Here is a 15289-nt window from a genome sequence, read left to right as displayed (position 1 = left end):
CTCAATAATTTTACATTTTTTAAAGGATCATAAACTATGTGAACCATGGAAACTGACAATATTTACAAAGGTGGAGAATATTTAAGCTGAAAGAGAGTATTGTTTAAGGACCAGGAGATGAGAGAGGGCTCACCTTCAAAAATTATTCACAATTTGAAATTGAGAGTTAAAATTATGTGTTATGAAAGCCAAATTACTAACCAAAAAACCAAGTCAAAGTACACAAAAATTCCTAACTCTCTGAAAAGTTTATTGACTAATTGTCACGCAAGGTTCACGTTTTACAATTTGTGACTGTGTACCACCATCTTAAGTAGGTGACAGCACGTGATATCATGACATGACGACTTTCAGTCACGTGGAAGCAAAACACAAAGTAGCAGTAACCAACATGGCTGCAGCCAAGAAAAATCACACAAAATGATAATAAACTTAATAGCAAGTTCAAAATGAAAATAAAATAAAATGTATAATGAAATTAAAATTCTTTACGGATAAAAAACTCAAATCACAACAGAAATATAGTACTAAAATTTTGACTCAATGCCAGCTTTCGGACCTCAGTGCCGGTACCACCAAAATTTCTCCAAAGCAAATAACAGATGACTGCCACAATCCCTTAATATCAAATTTTATTCCAGCCTCCCTGGTGCAACGCCCCATCATGCTTCACTGTGCAATGCTTGCCTCATGATCGCATAAAATGGGCATCAAAGCAATAGAATGGTACTGGGATACGCCCTGTGAAGTCTCAATCACGTCAAAGCATTTGTGGAGGGGTTTGGGTGGTGTCCATGAAGTCTCAATCGTGTCGAAGCACGTGGCTTTGTGAAGTCTCGAGCACACATGAGCAGGCTTTTCTTTGACTGCTCTGGTGGGAAGGGGTTTATGTGAAAAGCTGACATTTAATTCTGGCACCGTAAGTATCAAAATGCTGGTACCGCAGCATTTTAAAGTTTGGATTTTTCAGTACCGGTATACCGCGTGACCCTATATAGCATATCAGAGTTTTTCACTACATAATCTAGTCTTGTAATAATGCCATTTATTTCGCAGTAGTATTTTGCAATTAGTGATTTAATCCATTTGAAGTGTAATGTATTGTGCTAACCAGTTTGTTGTCCTGGGCACAGTGCTGGTCAGTGGTTGACATTCTGGATTATGTGCATTGGTGTAGACTTTAAACTTTTATTAAGACCGGACTCTAACTGAAAATAGTAATTTGGAAAAGAATGAAAAACAGCTTGGATCTTCAAAGGACAGCATCTATAAATGATGGTAAGCAACTGTTGAACAGCTAGAAACATTTGTTTTAACTAATAAGAGTTAGGAAAACATATTGAATTGAAATTTTTCTGGTGAATTTTGTATAAAGTAGACTGCCCAGGAAGCTAAAGCACACTCACAGTGCCTTTAGTCACCACACTTTCAGTCAACATGCCTGAGACAAGATCCTCCAAGTGGCTAAGTACCACAAATTCAAAAGCCAAGGGCAGGACATGCCATCATCTAACCATGGGATACATCAGGTTAAATGATTTATGCTTTATATTAAATAAATAAAGTTCTGCATTTTAGAACATCTTTCATTGTCATGGACCTGAATAGTGGCAGTGTAATGCATATTTGTATGTACTACTAATACTACCACAACTACTACTACTACTACTACTGCTGCTGCTCTTCACTGATAACTGAAAATGTTAGGTGTGCCAAGTGACAATCTTCCTACACTATATCCTTAGTACAATATGCTTTTTCTCAGAGAGCAGAGAGAAGGGCCTCTATCAAGGAGACTGCAAGAATAGGGTATATGGACCCCCCTGCAGAGTGCAACATTATCATTAGCAGATGAGAATTTATCAAATCGATATTAACACAGACTGGCCTTTTTCTTGAAAAAACATATCTCCAAAGATACAGGACAAAACATTTTGGAAACCCCAAAAATAATTTGTAAACTGGAAAGTCCACAGAATTAGTCAAATCGTCAAAATGATGATGACTATGCAAGATCACTCACTACTGAGGTCTATAAAAACTATGGCATCGCATAGAGTATTAATTTTATTTAATTTAATTGAATGCTAGAGAAACAGAACAACTTTTACTAAGAATATATCATTCTTGTCATGGACACAAAGAAAGGCTAATAAAACACTAGCCAATCAAATTTTTAAAAACTGTGTAGGAAAAGTTATTGGAAAATCAACAATGCATTTGGAACCCTTTATTAAAACCATCTATTGTCTCACACGTTTTACAGTGGATTTGTTAAAGACAGGCAGTTGCTATCATATCTTCACAATATATTCAATAATTTCTAAGATATATAATCCAACACCAACAAAGATTTTTGAGATCTTGCAGTGTTTGAATGCAGAAAAAGCATTTTATTAGATTTGAACTGAGTTAGCCATTTACTGCATTACACAAACTTATTATTCTGACCCAGAATATATGTAAGGATTAAACTATTATATTCCAGCCAAAAAGTTTAATTCAGGTTAATCATACCAATTCTGATTATTTTTTAAATGTGAAACCAAATAGGGTTGCCCTTTTCTCACTGATTTCATTTGGAATCATTAGAACATTAGCACAATCTAGACAGGAACAGGCCATTCAGCTCATCAAAGCTCACCAGCCCTATCCACTTAATTCTTCTTAAATAAAATCAAGTCGAGTTTTGAAAGTCCCACTGTCTACCACACTACTTGGTAGCTTATCTCAAGTGTCAGTACTTCTTTGTGTAAAGATAAAAATTCCTAATGTTTGTGCAAAATTAAACCTTAACAAATTTCTAACTGCATCCCCGTGTTTTTGATGAACTCATTTCAAAATAACTGTCTCGATCCACTGGACTAATTCCCTTCATAATTTAAACACTTCGATCATTTCTCCTTTTAATCTTCTTTTGCTTAAACTGAAAAGGCTCAGCTCTTTTAACCTTTCTCATAATTCTTCCCTTGTAGCCCTGGAATCAGGCCGGTTGCTCTTCCCTGGGCATTTTCTAGTGCTGCTATGTCCTTTTTGTAGCCTGGAGACCTAGTAGGGGAGGCGCTAGTAGGGTTGGGGGAAATTGGTATGCGAGCGAAGTTCAGATAACACAGCATGACAGCGGCAGCAAGCCAGCAGCTGATCGAGCAAAGAGGAGTTAAAAAAATGTATTTGTTTCCCATTGTATCACCGTTTAAGCGTGGTTTCAGAGGAGCAGACACATCTCCTTGGGGTGCGTTCAGCCCCCCTCTTCACAACGGCACAAAGGGAAAGGGGTTGGCGATTCAAGCGAGCAGGGGGCAAAGGCCCTTAGTATCTCATATGAATAGACTTGTATGTCATCTTAAGTTTGATTTTACTTAAAAAAGACAAAAAAAAAAAAAAACTAAGCAAGTTCCCAAATATTCCCTCAAGTTATACCTATGCTTTCTAGTTTTCATAAAGATACTTTTATTATCTCCAAATTATACTATGGCTATTTAAAAAGTGAACTTCTGTATTAACTGAGGCAGGTTTGGGACTGTGAACTTTCATTTAGATTCCCAAATAATGCAATAATATCTGCCATCCATAAGATACTCCTTTTCAATTTGTGTGAATCTAATCACGAGCAACACTGTCAGACACCTTCCTTTACTAGGTCACATGTTTAGGAAACATCCCTTGCTCAGATCTTATTGAAATAAAAGTAATTTCTTATGTATCAAACAGTTTTGGACTCAAGTAATCCCAAACTCTCCAGTAGGTCTGTTTGGAGTAACACCCAAGGGGGCATTACATATTAAGAATAATCTAATGTTTTAACGTATAGTGCATTGCTTGCACGTCATCTTATCTGGAATAATTAACAGGAATAATTCTAACCCACCTAACACGGTGGAAATCCGGTTTTACTTAACATTACAAATTGACTGCGGTGGGTTGGCACCCTGCCCGGGATTGGTTCCTGCCTTGTGCCCTGTGTTGGCTGGGATTGGCTCCAGCAGACCCCCGTGACCCTGTGTTCGGATTCAGCGGGTTGGAAAATGGATGGATGGATTACGAGTAACAGTCCAAAAGTGATTTAGAAATTGGCAGACATTTGCATGTGTTGTCCTCAAATAATTAAACGTGCAGAATGTCTGCTAAACTTTTGGATATTACAGATTCTTTGAGTAATTACTTCATATTAAATATTTTTCATTTACCGCAGTCTACCAAGAGAGGGTAACTTACATGATTTGAATATGATGCAGCGCTGTATGTCTTACTGATGGGTAATTTATTCATTGTAATGTAATCCTAAATTCTATTATATTAGATAAAAAAGAAAGTAAGACATTGAATATGTATTTTGCTACAAGTACCTATGGACTTAACTTTAGCCAAGATAAACTGACAGCCGTTTTGAAGTATTTGAGTAGGATGTTCCACACCTGAACTCCAAACAGCCTACTGGAACCATTTACTTTCTTTCAGACACATAATAAGACTGCACATAATTAGACTTACCTGTCTCTGTCTTCTCCCTCCTTCAATTCATCCATTCTTTTCCTATTTTACACATCAGGGCTTAACAAGTTTACAACTTTCACTGGAATTTCTTTTATCAAAGTCATACACAGATGCCAGTGTTGTCACTTCCTAATGAGATAATGGTAATACAATCAAATACACTTTTCCCTTATGATTAATTTGCTTAAAAACTTTTTTCTTTATCCTGAACAATGAAAACTTGTTACACCACACATGAAACAAAGTGAGAAAGTTTGCTAAAATTAACTAAATTTAGATAAAATAATCTTTAACAGGCAGGACAAGGCTGGCATTAATTGATTGCAGAGCATTTTCCCCCATCTAGTGGTGATTAGACAGACTGCAGCCTGGTTCTCATCTCTCATATATTATAGGTAAGCTTTCAAATATTCAATCATCCTACTGTTATAATACGGAATCAGCAAATGATGCTTAAGCAGGAACAGACAACTATGCATGAGGTTTTTATTAAATATTGGCAGCAGGACAATATTGTTAGTGTCTCTTCTTGCAGCAATAAATAATATCGTTAAAAAAACATAGTTGATGGTGTTGAAGGACCAAGAACACATTTTGAGAGGTCAATATTGTAGATCTTCAGTATTACCAGAAAGATTTGAGATTTTTTAAGTCACATACATGTGGCTGTTCGTAACTAGTAAGACTGGTACCATACTATGTCCCCGCAACAGGCTACAGGGCTGTGGTATTCACTGTCTCTCTTCATAAAAGAAAATTTCAATTGAACAGACTGCTATAAGATAAATGATCATTCTGTCCAGTTTGGCAGAGCAGATACCTCTCATTGCAGGGACTACAGGTCCCTGGTAATATGAGCACTGATGGGGAGCCTGACAAATTGATGAAAAGTGAGTGACACACCAGTTCTGGAGTATCTAGGCACAGCTGGGTGAACTGCAGCTGTCAGGTCTACAAATGGCAAAATACAGAACAAACACTAAGCTGCCAAGAGACTGATGGCCACATGACATCCTGCACTTGGAGAACCTTGTATGATGAGAGTGTGTTATGTGCCAGGTCTATTGATATGAGTGGTTAGTCATTCTGATCCATCACACAATAAGGTCCTTGAGGCTTGGCAGCAGCTCTGACAGCTCTGACTGGAAGTCTGGAACTTCAGTGATGGGATTGCCTTTAAGATTAAGCAGTATAAGTGAAGGGCAAGATGCTAGTGGGCGGAGGTCGCAGATCTTGGAAATCCCTGGAAAGAAATATTTGTTAAGGAAACAATACTGATTCAATAAAATAAATCAATTAATTGCAATTAATTCTGTTTACTACCTGGTAAAGTTTCTAAAAGCCCTCTGGCTTTCAAAAGCTCCTAACACCCTGACAGTAATCATAAATAATAATTCAGTATGGTCTTATCTACAATTTCCTTTATGCTGATATGAAAATTACCAACTTCACATTCCTGCTCCTAACTAGCAGGTCTGGGAGCAGGCCGCAGATATGGCCATCTAAAGAGCAGTGACATGAGTCTATGCACCTCTTTGATTCAACTACTGTCACTGCTTGGTTTACTAAAGACACATGTTTATATTCTCATTGTGCTTTTAGTCTTAACCAGAGCACTCACATCTGTGGTTGTGAATGTGGTTGCAAATCCATATTGTTGTAGAATACAGAAATGGGAGATGGCTAGCAGACCATGTCGGGGAACACATCTGAACCGTTAAAATTAAAAACTTTATAAAACCTACTATAGTGATCATAGCCACAGTAATTTCCCTGTTTGTGTTCTTTTACTGGGCTTCAGAGACACTTTTCAAAGAAAAACAGAAGAAGCTAACCTCATTCTCAATCTGGGGTCACACATTTCTCCACATCTTAATGATTGACTAACTTTTTAATCTCTCAATTGTCTCTTATGGCAGCCTTTTTTCACGCCTACTCTCTCCTTTTCTACTTTCATCTGCCCTGGCTTTGTTCTCTCCTTCTCCTCCTATATGTGTTTTCTGCTTTTTTCCTTTCAGTATGAAAATAACCTTTAACCATATTTTCCCCTTTACAGAAATGAAGTTGCACAATAACACTGTACATCTGAAACATCATCCTTAGTTATCCACAATGGAGACATTTAGTGCTTCAATCTATGGAAGTATGAAGCAGTCTATTAGACAGCACTTTGGATTACCACATTCTGTCATTTCATCCTTTTTAAGCAGAAGCCACTACCATTTACATCTTTAGTTTTTCAACCACCAATTTTCTAAGCATGTGTTTTTGGGTAAGGAAAAAAGAAAAATGGAACCTAACCCTGCAAACATTCAAACAATGTAGTAACATGATCCAGAAGAGATGCTTATCAGTCTAAACCAGGGTTTGAAATATTTGAAAACACCCAACAACATATGTTTCTAAACACCAAAATACACCTGAAACATACTACTGTAATTGACACTGTATGCTAAAATCTGTGTGTAACAATAATGTGTTCCCACTTTGCAAAGCACCCAGACACATTATTTCCCAGCCCAATCTACAGGTTTCCTTTAGGAGCTCAGTCAGAATAAAACAAGTGCATTTTATATATCATTCAGCATTGAGGTAAGCCTAATTAAAAAGTTAAATCTTTATAGATACCAACTTGTGCAATGTTAAACTAATGTACATTCTTGTACACCTAAACACAGCCCAGAGAGATGGTCACATAAGTACCCAAGGAAACATTATTGCAAATTTAATATCTGATCACAGGTATCTTTATTTAAATGTAATGACTACTCTTTTTTATACAACTGATTCAACAACTGGTGTGAAAACTTTGTTGGTTTAGATACTTTTTTCATTACTGAAGTCAATATAGTACCAATAAATAATGTACAAAACTTCAAAAAAATTCAACAGTTGTACTCAAGTGAAGAATGCAAAAAAAAAAAAGAAAGAACCTGTTAAACAAGTCATATTTTGTGCACCCAGACTCCATAGGTACTCTGTAGAGATTCTGGATTATGAAGCACGGCTGAAGTGTGTTGCCCAAGGATGACCCTCTTTAGAAAAAATTACTTTGCAGAGTTTCAACTGTTGTTACATTTGTTGCAGAGTCCTGAGTTAACAATTATACTAGTGTTAGTGTTGCACTTTTGTTATTGAACAACTTGAAAACTGTACTGCTGGTCAACAAAGTAGCAGAGCAGCATGGAAAATAATTTGGGTCCTCTTGGGGGGATTAGGCAAATCAGTACTGGGAATTGAATATCAGATTAAAATATTATTTTACTTGAAGCATACTAGATAAATTATATAATCTGTTTTACATACAGTGGGGCAAAAAAGTATTTAGTCAGCCACCAATTGTGCAAGTTCTCCCACTTAAAAAGATGAGAGGGGCCTGTAATTTTCATCATAGGTATACCTCAACTATGAGAGACAAAATGAGAAAAAAAAATCCAGAAAATCACATTGTCTGATTTTTGAAGAATTTATTTGCAAATTATGGTGGAAAAAAAGTATTTGGTCAATAACAAAAGTTCATCTTAATACTTTGTTATATACCCTTTGTTGGCAATGACAGAGGTCAAACGTTTTCTGTAAGTCTTCACAAGGTTTTCACACACTGTCGCTGGTATTTTGGCCCATTCCTACATGCAGATCTCCTCTAGAGCAGTGATGTTTTGGGGCTGTCGCTGGGCAACACGGACTTTCAACTCCCTCCAAAGATTTTCTATGGGGTTGAGATCTGGAGACTGGCTAGGCCACTCCAGGACCTTGAAATGCTTCTTATGAAGCCACTCCTTCGTTACCCGGGTGGTGTGTTTGGGATCATTGTCATGCTGAAAGACCCAGCCACGTTTCATCTTCAATGCCCTTGCTGATGGAAGGAGGTTTTCACTCAAAATCTGACGATACATGGCCCCATTCATTCTTTCCTTTACACGGATCAGTCGTCCTGGTCTCTTTGCAGAAAAACATCCCCAAAGCATTATGTTTCCACCCCCATGCTTTACAGTAGGTATGGTGTTCTTTGGATGCAACTCATCATTCTTTCTCCTCCAAATACGACAAGTAGAGTTTTTACCAAAAAGTTCTACTTTGGTTTCATCTGACCATATGACATTCTCCCAATCCTCTTCTGGATCATCCAAATGCTCTCTAGAAAACTTCAGACGGGCCTGCACATGTACTGGCTTAAGCAGAGGGACATGTCTGGCACTGCAGGATTTGAGTCCCTGGCGGCGTAGTGTGTTACTGATGGTAGCCTTTGTTACTTTGGTCCCAGCTCTCTGCAGGTCATTCACTAGGTCCCCCCGTGTGGTTCTGGGATTTTTGCTCACCGTTCTTGTGATCATTTTGACCCCACGGGGTGAGATCTTGCGTGGAGCCCCAGATCGAGGGAGATTATCAGTGGTCTTGTATGTCTTCCATTTTCTAATAATTGATCCCACAGTTGATTTCTTCACACCAAGCTGCTTACCTATTGCAGATTCAGTCTTCCCAGCCTGGTGCAGGTCTACAATTTTGGTTCTGGTGTCTCCTTTGACAGCTCTTTGGTCTTGGCCATAGTGGAATTTGGAGTGTGACTGTTTGAGGTTGTGGACAGGTGTCTTTTATATTGATAACGAGTTCAAACAGGTGCCATTAATACAGGTAACGAGTGGAGGACAGAGGAGCCTCTTACAGAAGAAGTTACAGGTCTGTGAGAGCCAGAAATCTTGCTTGTTTGTAGGTGACCAAATACTTATTTTCCACCATAATTTGCAAATAAATTCTTTAAAATCAGACAATGTGATTTTCTGGATTTTTTTTCTCATTTTGTCTCTCACAGTTGATGTATACATATGATGAAAATTACAGGCTTCTCTCATCTTTTTAAGTGGGAGAACTTGCACAATTGGTGGCTGACTAAATACTTTTTTGCCCCACTGTACATATAGGCTAGACTGGCCTAATCACATAGCCTAATGTGAAATAACATTACTGGAACACATTATATTAGGTTTGTGACAGTAAATAAAAAGAGCACATACCACCAGCAACAGTTGCCATCTTACCAATAGTAGGGTTGGTCAATAGGCAGATCACAATTTTTGAGGCCATAGAGCTATGTGTCAGAACAAGTACTTTGCAACAGTCATCACAAAAGACTAGCACTGTTCCTGTTCACTCAATGCACATTAGAGCCCAAGTACAGTTCTGAGATGCCTGCATTAAATTTCCAAATGACTGTACAGTCCTGGGATGTATAAGTGGTGAAAAGGAAGAAGAGTAAGGAAGAGTAAAGAGACCTTATAGATCACTGTGTGTTGTTAGTGTGGATTGAAACACCTGCAGTTCAATGTTAGCCAAACCAAGGAGATGTTTTTTGTTTCCAGGAAAAGGAATGTTTCCCTGGCTCTCATCTTATGTTTCGGGAGTAAACGTTTAGATTGTTCAAGTATAAAAGTTCCTTGGGGGGCACCTGGACAGTAATGTGGATTGGTTCATAAACACTGAAAACATATTTAAAAAGACCTAGAGTCAACTGTGTCCCCTGAGGACAAAAACTCACTTACCTAGAAACAAATTAAAGAGGAAAGAAAGTATGTAAGTGTCTCTCTGCGACCATGTAGTGAACAAAAATTTACTTAGTATTGAAGTTACACAAAAAACAACCTCACAGCCATATTATCTGCACACTGTACTGAATTGACAGTTCTCTGACTATAATTTATTTGCAAAACTCAAGACCTGCTCACCATCAGGGTCAACAATTTACCATGAGCTCTTAACCAATTTTAACTCTTTGTATTTCTTTGAAAAAAAATTATGTATAAGAAATTTGAACTTCAAGTAGTCACATACTGCACCTTCCATGACCAATAAAGCACATTAAACAATGTCATTTTTAAATCATGTGACATGGACTTTGCTGTCAATGAAAGCTATTGAGCCACTACAAGCCTCTTTGGGTTACATTTTTAACTACATGACATCATAAAGTACTGTTAAAAAGTATGTATGTAATGTAGTCTACTGATACACGGAATTCTATTTTCAGTTATTTTTGAATATGACTCACAGTTACACAAATATTTAATAAAAAAGTAATAACTAACTCTTTGATAAAGTAAAGAAAAATTGTAAACCTTCAAATCAGTTAACAAAGTCCCTAAACACACCTGAATGTTACGCAATGAGTACATTTCCTAAATTATTTAGCAACTTTTATTACCTATATGAACAATATAATTATTTATGTACAGTACCTATTTATCTTTCTTACTGTTTCAGCTCGTGTATTCTGTGTGCTATTTATGTATTAATGCTGAAATTTCCCTTCTAGTATCAATAATGTATTTATGTACTGTAAGTGTACCCACCAACATTCTGTGTTTATCTTACATAGAACCTTTCCAACATATCTGTCTATTTATGAGATGGGTCTTAGTGCATGTGTGTTCCACTGAAGCACTGCATGATGGTTGTTAGACATATTGCAGTTTCTTTTAAAAGTAAAAATACAAGTATTTTCAATTCTAGATCACAAAAATAACCAAAATACTTTCTTTGGGCTCATAGAAAGTATGTGTACAAGCAGCTAGAAGGAGGGAGACTGCTGATAACAAAAGGCTTTTTCATTCAAGTGTCACCAACACAAAAAGAATCTGTGCAACTATCACAGTCTGAGAATTCACTCTATGGTGTTGCAGCTAAGTGCTCCCTGCCAGTAGCCTAGTCGATCAGAGACCTTTGGATTACAAAAAAGTTCTCTCATCTCAGTGAGTGGTAAAAGGCAATCCAGCCAGGAGCTCAGCCTGAGGTCACACACAGTTCTCTGGTTGTAGCTGAGCTTTTGCCAAGAAACCCACTCCCACATTAGTGCATCAACTATCTAAAACATATACTGAACACAACATTATACTTGTCAGTTGATATTCTCCAGAAAAAAGGCTACCTGTTCTTGAATGAGCACTTTGAATAAATGTTCTGCCTAAATGGCAATGATGCCTATGTGCTTAGTGATCTCACCAACTTTTCTTCCTATAGATTCTCACACACTGGGTTTACTTTTGGCTGATCTTTACATTAAAAATAAGCCAGCAGTGGTTACAGCCATCAATATGATTGGAGGGATCAAAATATTCCTTTGCACCAGGGCTCATAAAAGCCTACCTATGTTCTTAGTAAGTATGCACCTTTTCAAATTTCACAGAAAAACTAAACCTTTATGGTTCTATTGCCAAGACAGTTTATTAAAGATGGCAACTGATACCTATTTCAGAGAATGACTGGACAATGATTTTGGTAAGCACAAGGTTTAATCATAAGAACCGAGCTGTGAACCTTTGCTTTTAACTGTATGTAGAACCAAAAATGTTGCTGAAAACATAATTTCAGTATCTTTGTCCTCTTACCTTTTCTTCTATCAGTTCTCCTCACAAAAGTAGAAAATAAAAAAACTAGCCATGTAATAAAATCCTATCAGGTTTTTAGAAAAAGCATCTTGCTTTAGTCTCTTCATTACTGAAAAAAGCTCTACACCATAAGGCTTCTACCTAAATATACTTAAATTACCACGTCACTATACATCTCTAATAAAAAAGAAGAAAAGAACAACACAGATGATATCAAGCAGAGTAAGGATACGGTTGTTTTGCAAGGAAATCTCCTGCAGCCGAGGTAGCTGCACCAGCCCTTCCAGACATTCAATCTCGTTATCACTGGCCTCTAGAACCTATTGAGGGATAAAACAAACATGAACATTTTGTTTGTTGCAATAACAGAAACACCAAAGGCATTTTTCCTATAGAGTAGGGAGTACAGGGCCATGCCCACCCCACCCAAAAGCTTAGAGTGATGATGTTGTATTCTTCAAAGCTGACAGCAGATCTCCCTAGAAGAAGTATTGCCTTGTTCATGAACTAACTGAGATGACATCATTAACTATTTTTGAGGGAGGACACGAATTTCATAAACACATAAGAAACATTCAAGACCTTTAAAAATGTGTAGTGGAGTGGCACAGGTCACAGAAAAAAACAAACTCAGACTGAGTAGATTGAAGGATGCGACAGAACAAACAAGCTCAACCAGACAGTGAGGCCAAAAATTACAAGCAAATGTCTGTCTGCTCATCACAATCTCTAGCGTGTGCAAAACCATAAGAAGCACTGATCACAAACACAGCCTGGCGTTTGCTGTAGCTACATTGGGGAGTCTTTCAAAAAAGACGTCTCTCAGATATGGGGTAATGAAAAAAAGAACAGAGGACCAGTGGGTGAAATATAGAGTAGCTAAGGAAAAGCCAAGCTATAGGAATACAAGCTGATGACTCTGTTAACCTTGTCAGTTAAGGTAGCTCTGCTCTGTTTTCAGCAATGAAATATCTTATCTAGTCAAACCAACATTTTGTGCTAACAATGCCTCTAACAACTGGGCTGCTAAGGACTGCTATGTAGTGGAAACGTTGATAATATGCTGTATTATTTTGCTTAATGTATTATTATTCACTATTTGCATTGTATTCTTGCTGATGGACCTATTTGTGAAGGGTGTCATGAATGTTCCCTTTGGAAAGTCCTTCCTATGAAAGGTACTGTATTAAATAAAGAGGGGTTAAAAAGATTTAAAGAAACAGCCCTAAGAATTTTTGAACTTAAGTAATTAATCAGAAAATCAAAATGGTCCATGGATACCAACCTACACTTTTTCTTGATAAACTGGGGAAATAGCTGTCTGACTGGCTAAAACTTATCCAATCAAAAAAAATTGCAAAAAATAAACCTGTTTGGTTAGTCCTTCCTTCCTATAATCTGTAGCCAGTATGGGTACAACACTTTCCAAGCTTTCAGGGGATGTGTTCTAGCAAATTCATTTTATGAGGAGAATCACAGAATGTATAGGAAGGGGAACTGTTGGAAATATAGAGTATAAAAAATGAAGGGAAGTGTAGAGTGTAGACAGCTTGCTTTTTTGATCCTTTCCATTAGTAACAAAAATGAATACATATGAAGCTTAAATAACTTTTAATTAACATATTGAGTGCTAAAAATGTAACTAAAACGCAGGAAGGTGTGCACTCCAGAAAACCATCTCAGATCATCAAGTCCAGCCCCACTTACTTCTAGGCACTGCATCATAGACAGATGGATGGGCAGGCTTTTCAGACGGTTACTTGTCAGGTTCATGTGTGTAACCAGCTGCATCTGGTCTAAGTGACAGAGGTTTGTCAAATTCTAGAACAGAACAAAGAACATCAGTCACATGTGGATGAATAATAACTTGAGCTTTAAAAGAATTCAAACATAAAAGTTATTTAGTGAAAACTGGGCCAGAGAGAACTTGCTTTTTTGGACAAGTCAACAACACGAGATTCTGCATACTCCATCTTCAGTATACTGTTCTCAATAATAAACTTGCTCAGTAGGTCATCAAAATATGCAGTACGCATTGGGTCAGTTGCCTAAATCAAAAAAGGAACATGCACAGGATTAATGATCATTGTCCAAAAAACAAGCATTTGCGTTATAAAATGCAGGAAATTATAACTGGCAACTAACAGCATCATTTGAATTATGAACTCATGACTAAATATTGCATTTAAATGACATTACTATAACCTGTAAATACACAAATAAATCTTTCCCGAAGGTTGAAACAATATGCAAGTACAGTAAGTCAACATGCAAGGCAGAGTTTGTGTAAAATGTCATCTTTGACAGCAAGCTCTGCTAACTCTGTGCCAGACTATGTAAGGGCATGTTCACAGTTCACTTGGGACTACTTACTTAATGGCTGTGAGAAAGTTGGTTCATTTAAATATTTGCCATCTGTGAACATTGTTTCTTGTATGCCAGTGGTGTTTGCTGTAGTGCCATTCATTTGATTAACATGTCACATTTAATATGTAATTAACTTTTTTTTTTATTGAATTTGTTTTTTCAACAATTTTGGTTAAAAAACTGTACTAGGATATACAAGTAAACAAATATGCACATGAGGCCATATACAAATAGGATTATTCATTTATGAAACTGAAAGTCCAGTGTACCTATCCAGGGTTCACATCCCGGGTCATCCCTGCATGGTTTTTGCATGTTCTCCTGTGTCTGCATGGGTTTCCTCCAGGTGCTCCAGTTTCCTCCCACAGTCCAAAAAATGCTGGTTAGGTTGTTTAGAAAATAGGTTAGGTGAATTGGCAATCCTAAATTGGCCCCAGTGTGTGTTTAGGGTGTGTGTGTGCACCCTCCATTTGACTGGCACCCTGTCCAGGGTTTTTTCCCCCAGTGCTAGCTGGGATAAGATTCAGCAGACCCCCCACGACCATGTTCAGGACAAAAGCGGGTTAGAAAATGACGGACTGACAGTGTACCTATTTACGTGAATCACAATACCTCACTTAATGACACATTAACCAGGGATTTCAAGTTCTACCTGTTTGCACACCTGTGGCTTCTAGATTTGGTCTATAAATGCATCCAAATTGGACATGTTGTCTTTTGATTTATTCACTGTAACAAAACAGACTTTTTAATTTAATGATTAAAATTATGTTCTCGTATATTTTTCAAAATGTGAATTAATGTGTACAACTGCAGCCCAGTAATGAACATTCTGTTTGTTATCATCAGTGAATTAGCGGCTCCTGTTTCATTTATATTTTTGGATACTTTATGTTAAGTGATATTTTAAATTAAACTAATTACAAGTAGTTTGGGGAACTTAAAGTGAATTCTTAAAACAAAAAAATAAGCATAAAGCAGGTCTTGTGTGATTTTCTCCCTGATTCATTAATTTATTTTCTTTACCTTTGTATCCTAAACCTCACTTT

At 37.2% G+C, this 15289-nt stretch overlaps 1 protein-coding gene across 2 annotated transcripts in view; it reads right to left on the bottom strand.

The window, feature by feature from the left end:
* Window positions 1–4966: 4966 nt before the first annotated feature.
* rabggta (Rab geranylgeranyltransferase subunit alpha) overlaps window positions 4967–15289 on the bottom strand; it is a 42181-nt gene continuing 31858 nt past the window's right edge. For both annotated transcript variants that reach the window (XM_051922303.1, XM_051922304.1), the window contains exons 14-17: window positions 13805–13921; window positions 13581–13694; window positions 12106–12193; window positions 4967–5737 (exon numbers count right to left, since the gene is read on the bottom strand). In XM_051922303.1, the coding sequence (XP_051778263.1) occupies window positions 5589–5737; window positions 12106–12193; window positions 13581–13694; window positions 13805–13921 (468 nt within the window). In that variant the 3' untranslated portion in view covers window positions 4967–5588. The remainder of the gene's footprint in view (window positions 5738–12105; window positions 12194–13580; window positions 13695–13804; window positions 13922–15289) is intronic.

The sequence above is a fragment of the Erpetoichthys calabaricus genome, chromosome 2 (genome assembly GCF_900747795.2).
Source record: "Erpetoichthys calabaricus chromosome 2, fErpCal1.3, whole genome shotgun sequence".
In the NCBI taxonomy this organism is placed as follows: Eukaryota; Metazoa; Chordata; class Cladistia; order Polypteriformes; family Polypteridae; genus Erpetoichthys; species Erpetoichthys calabaricus.
Note: the sequence above shows the minus strand (reverse complement) of the source record. Positions and strands in the feature narration are given on the sequence as shown.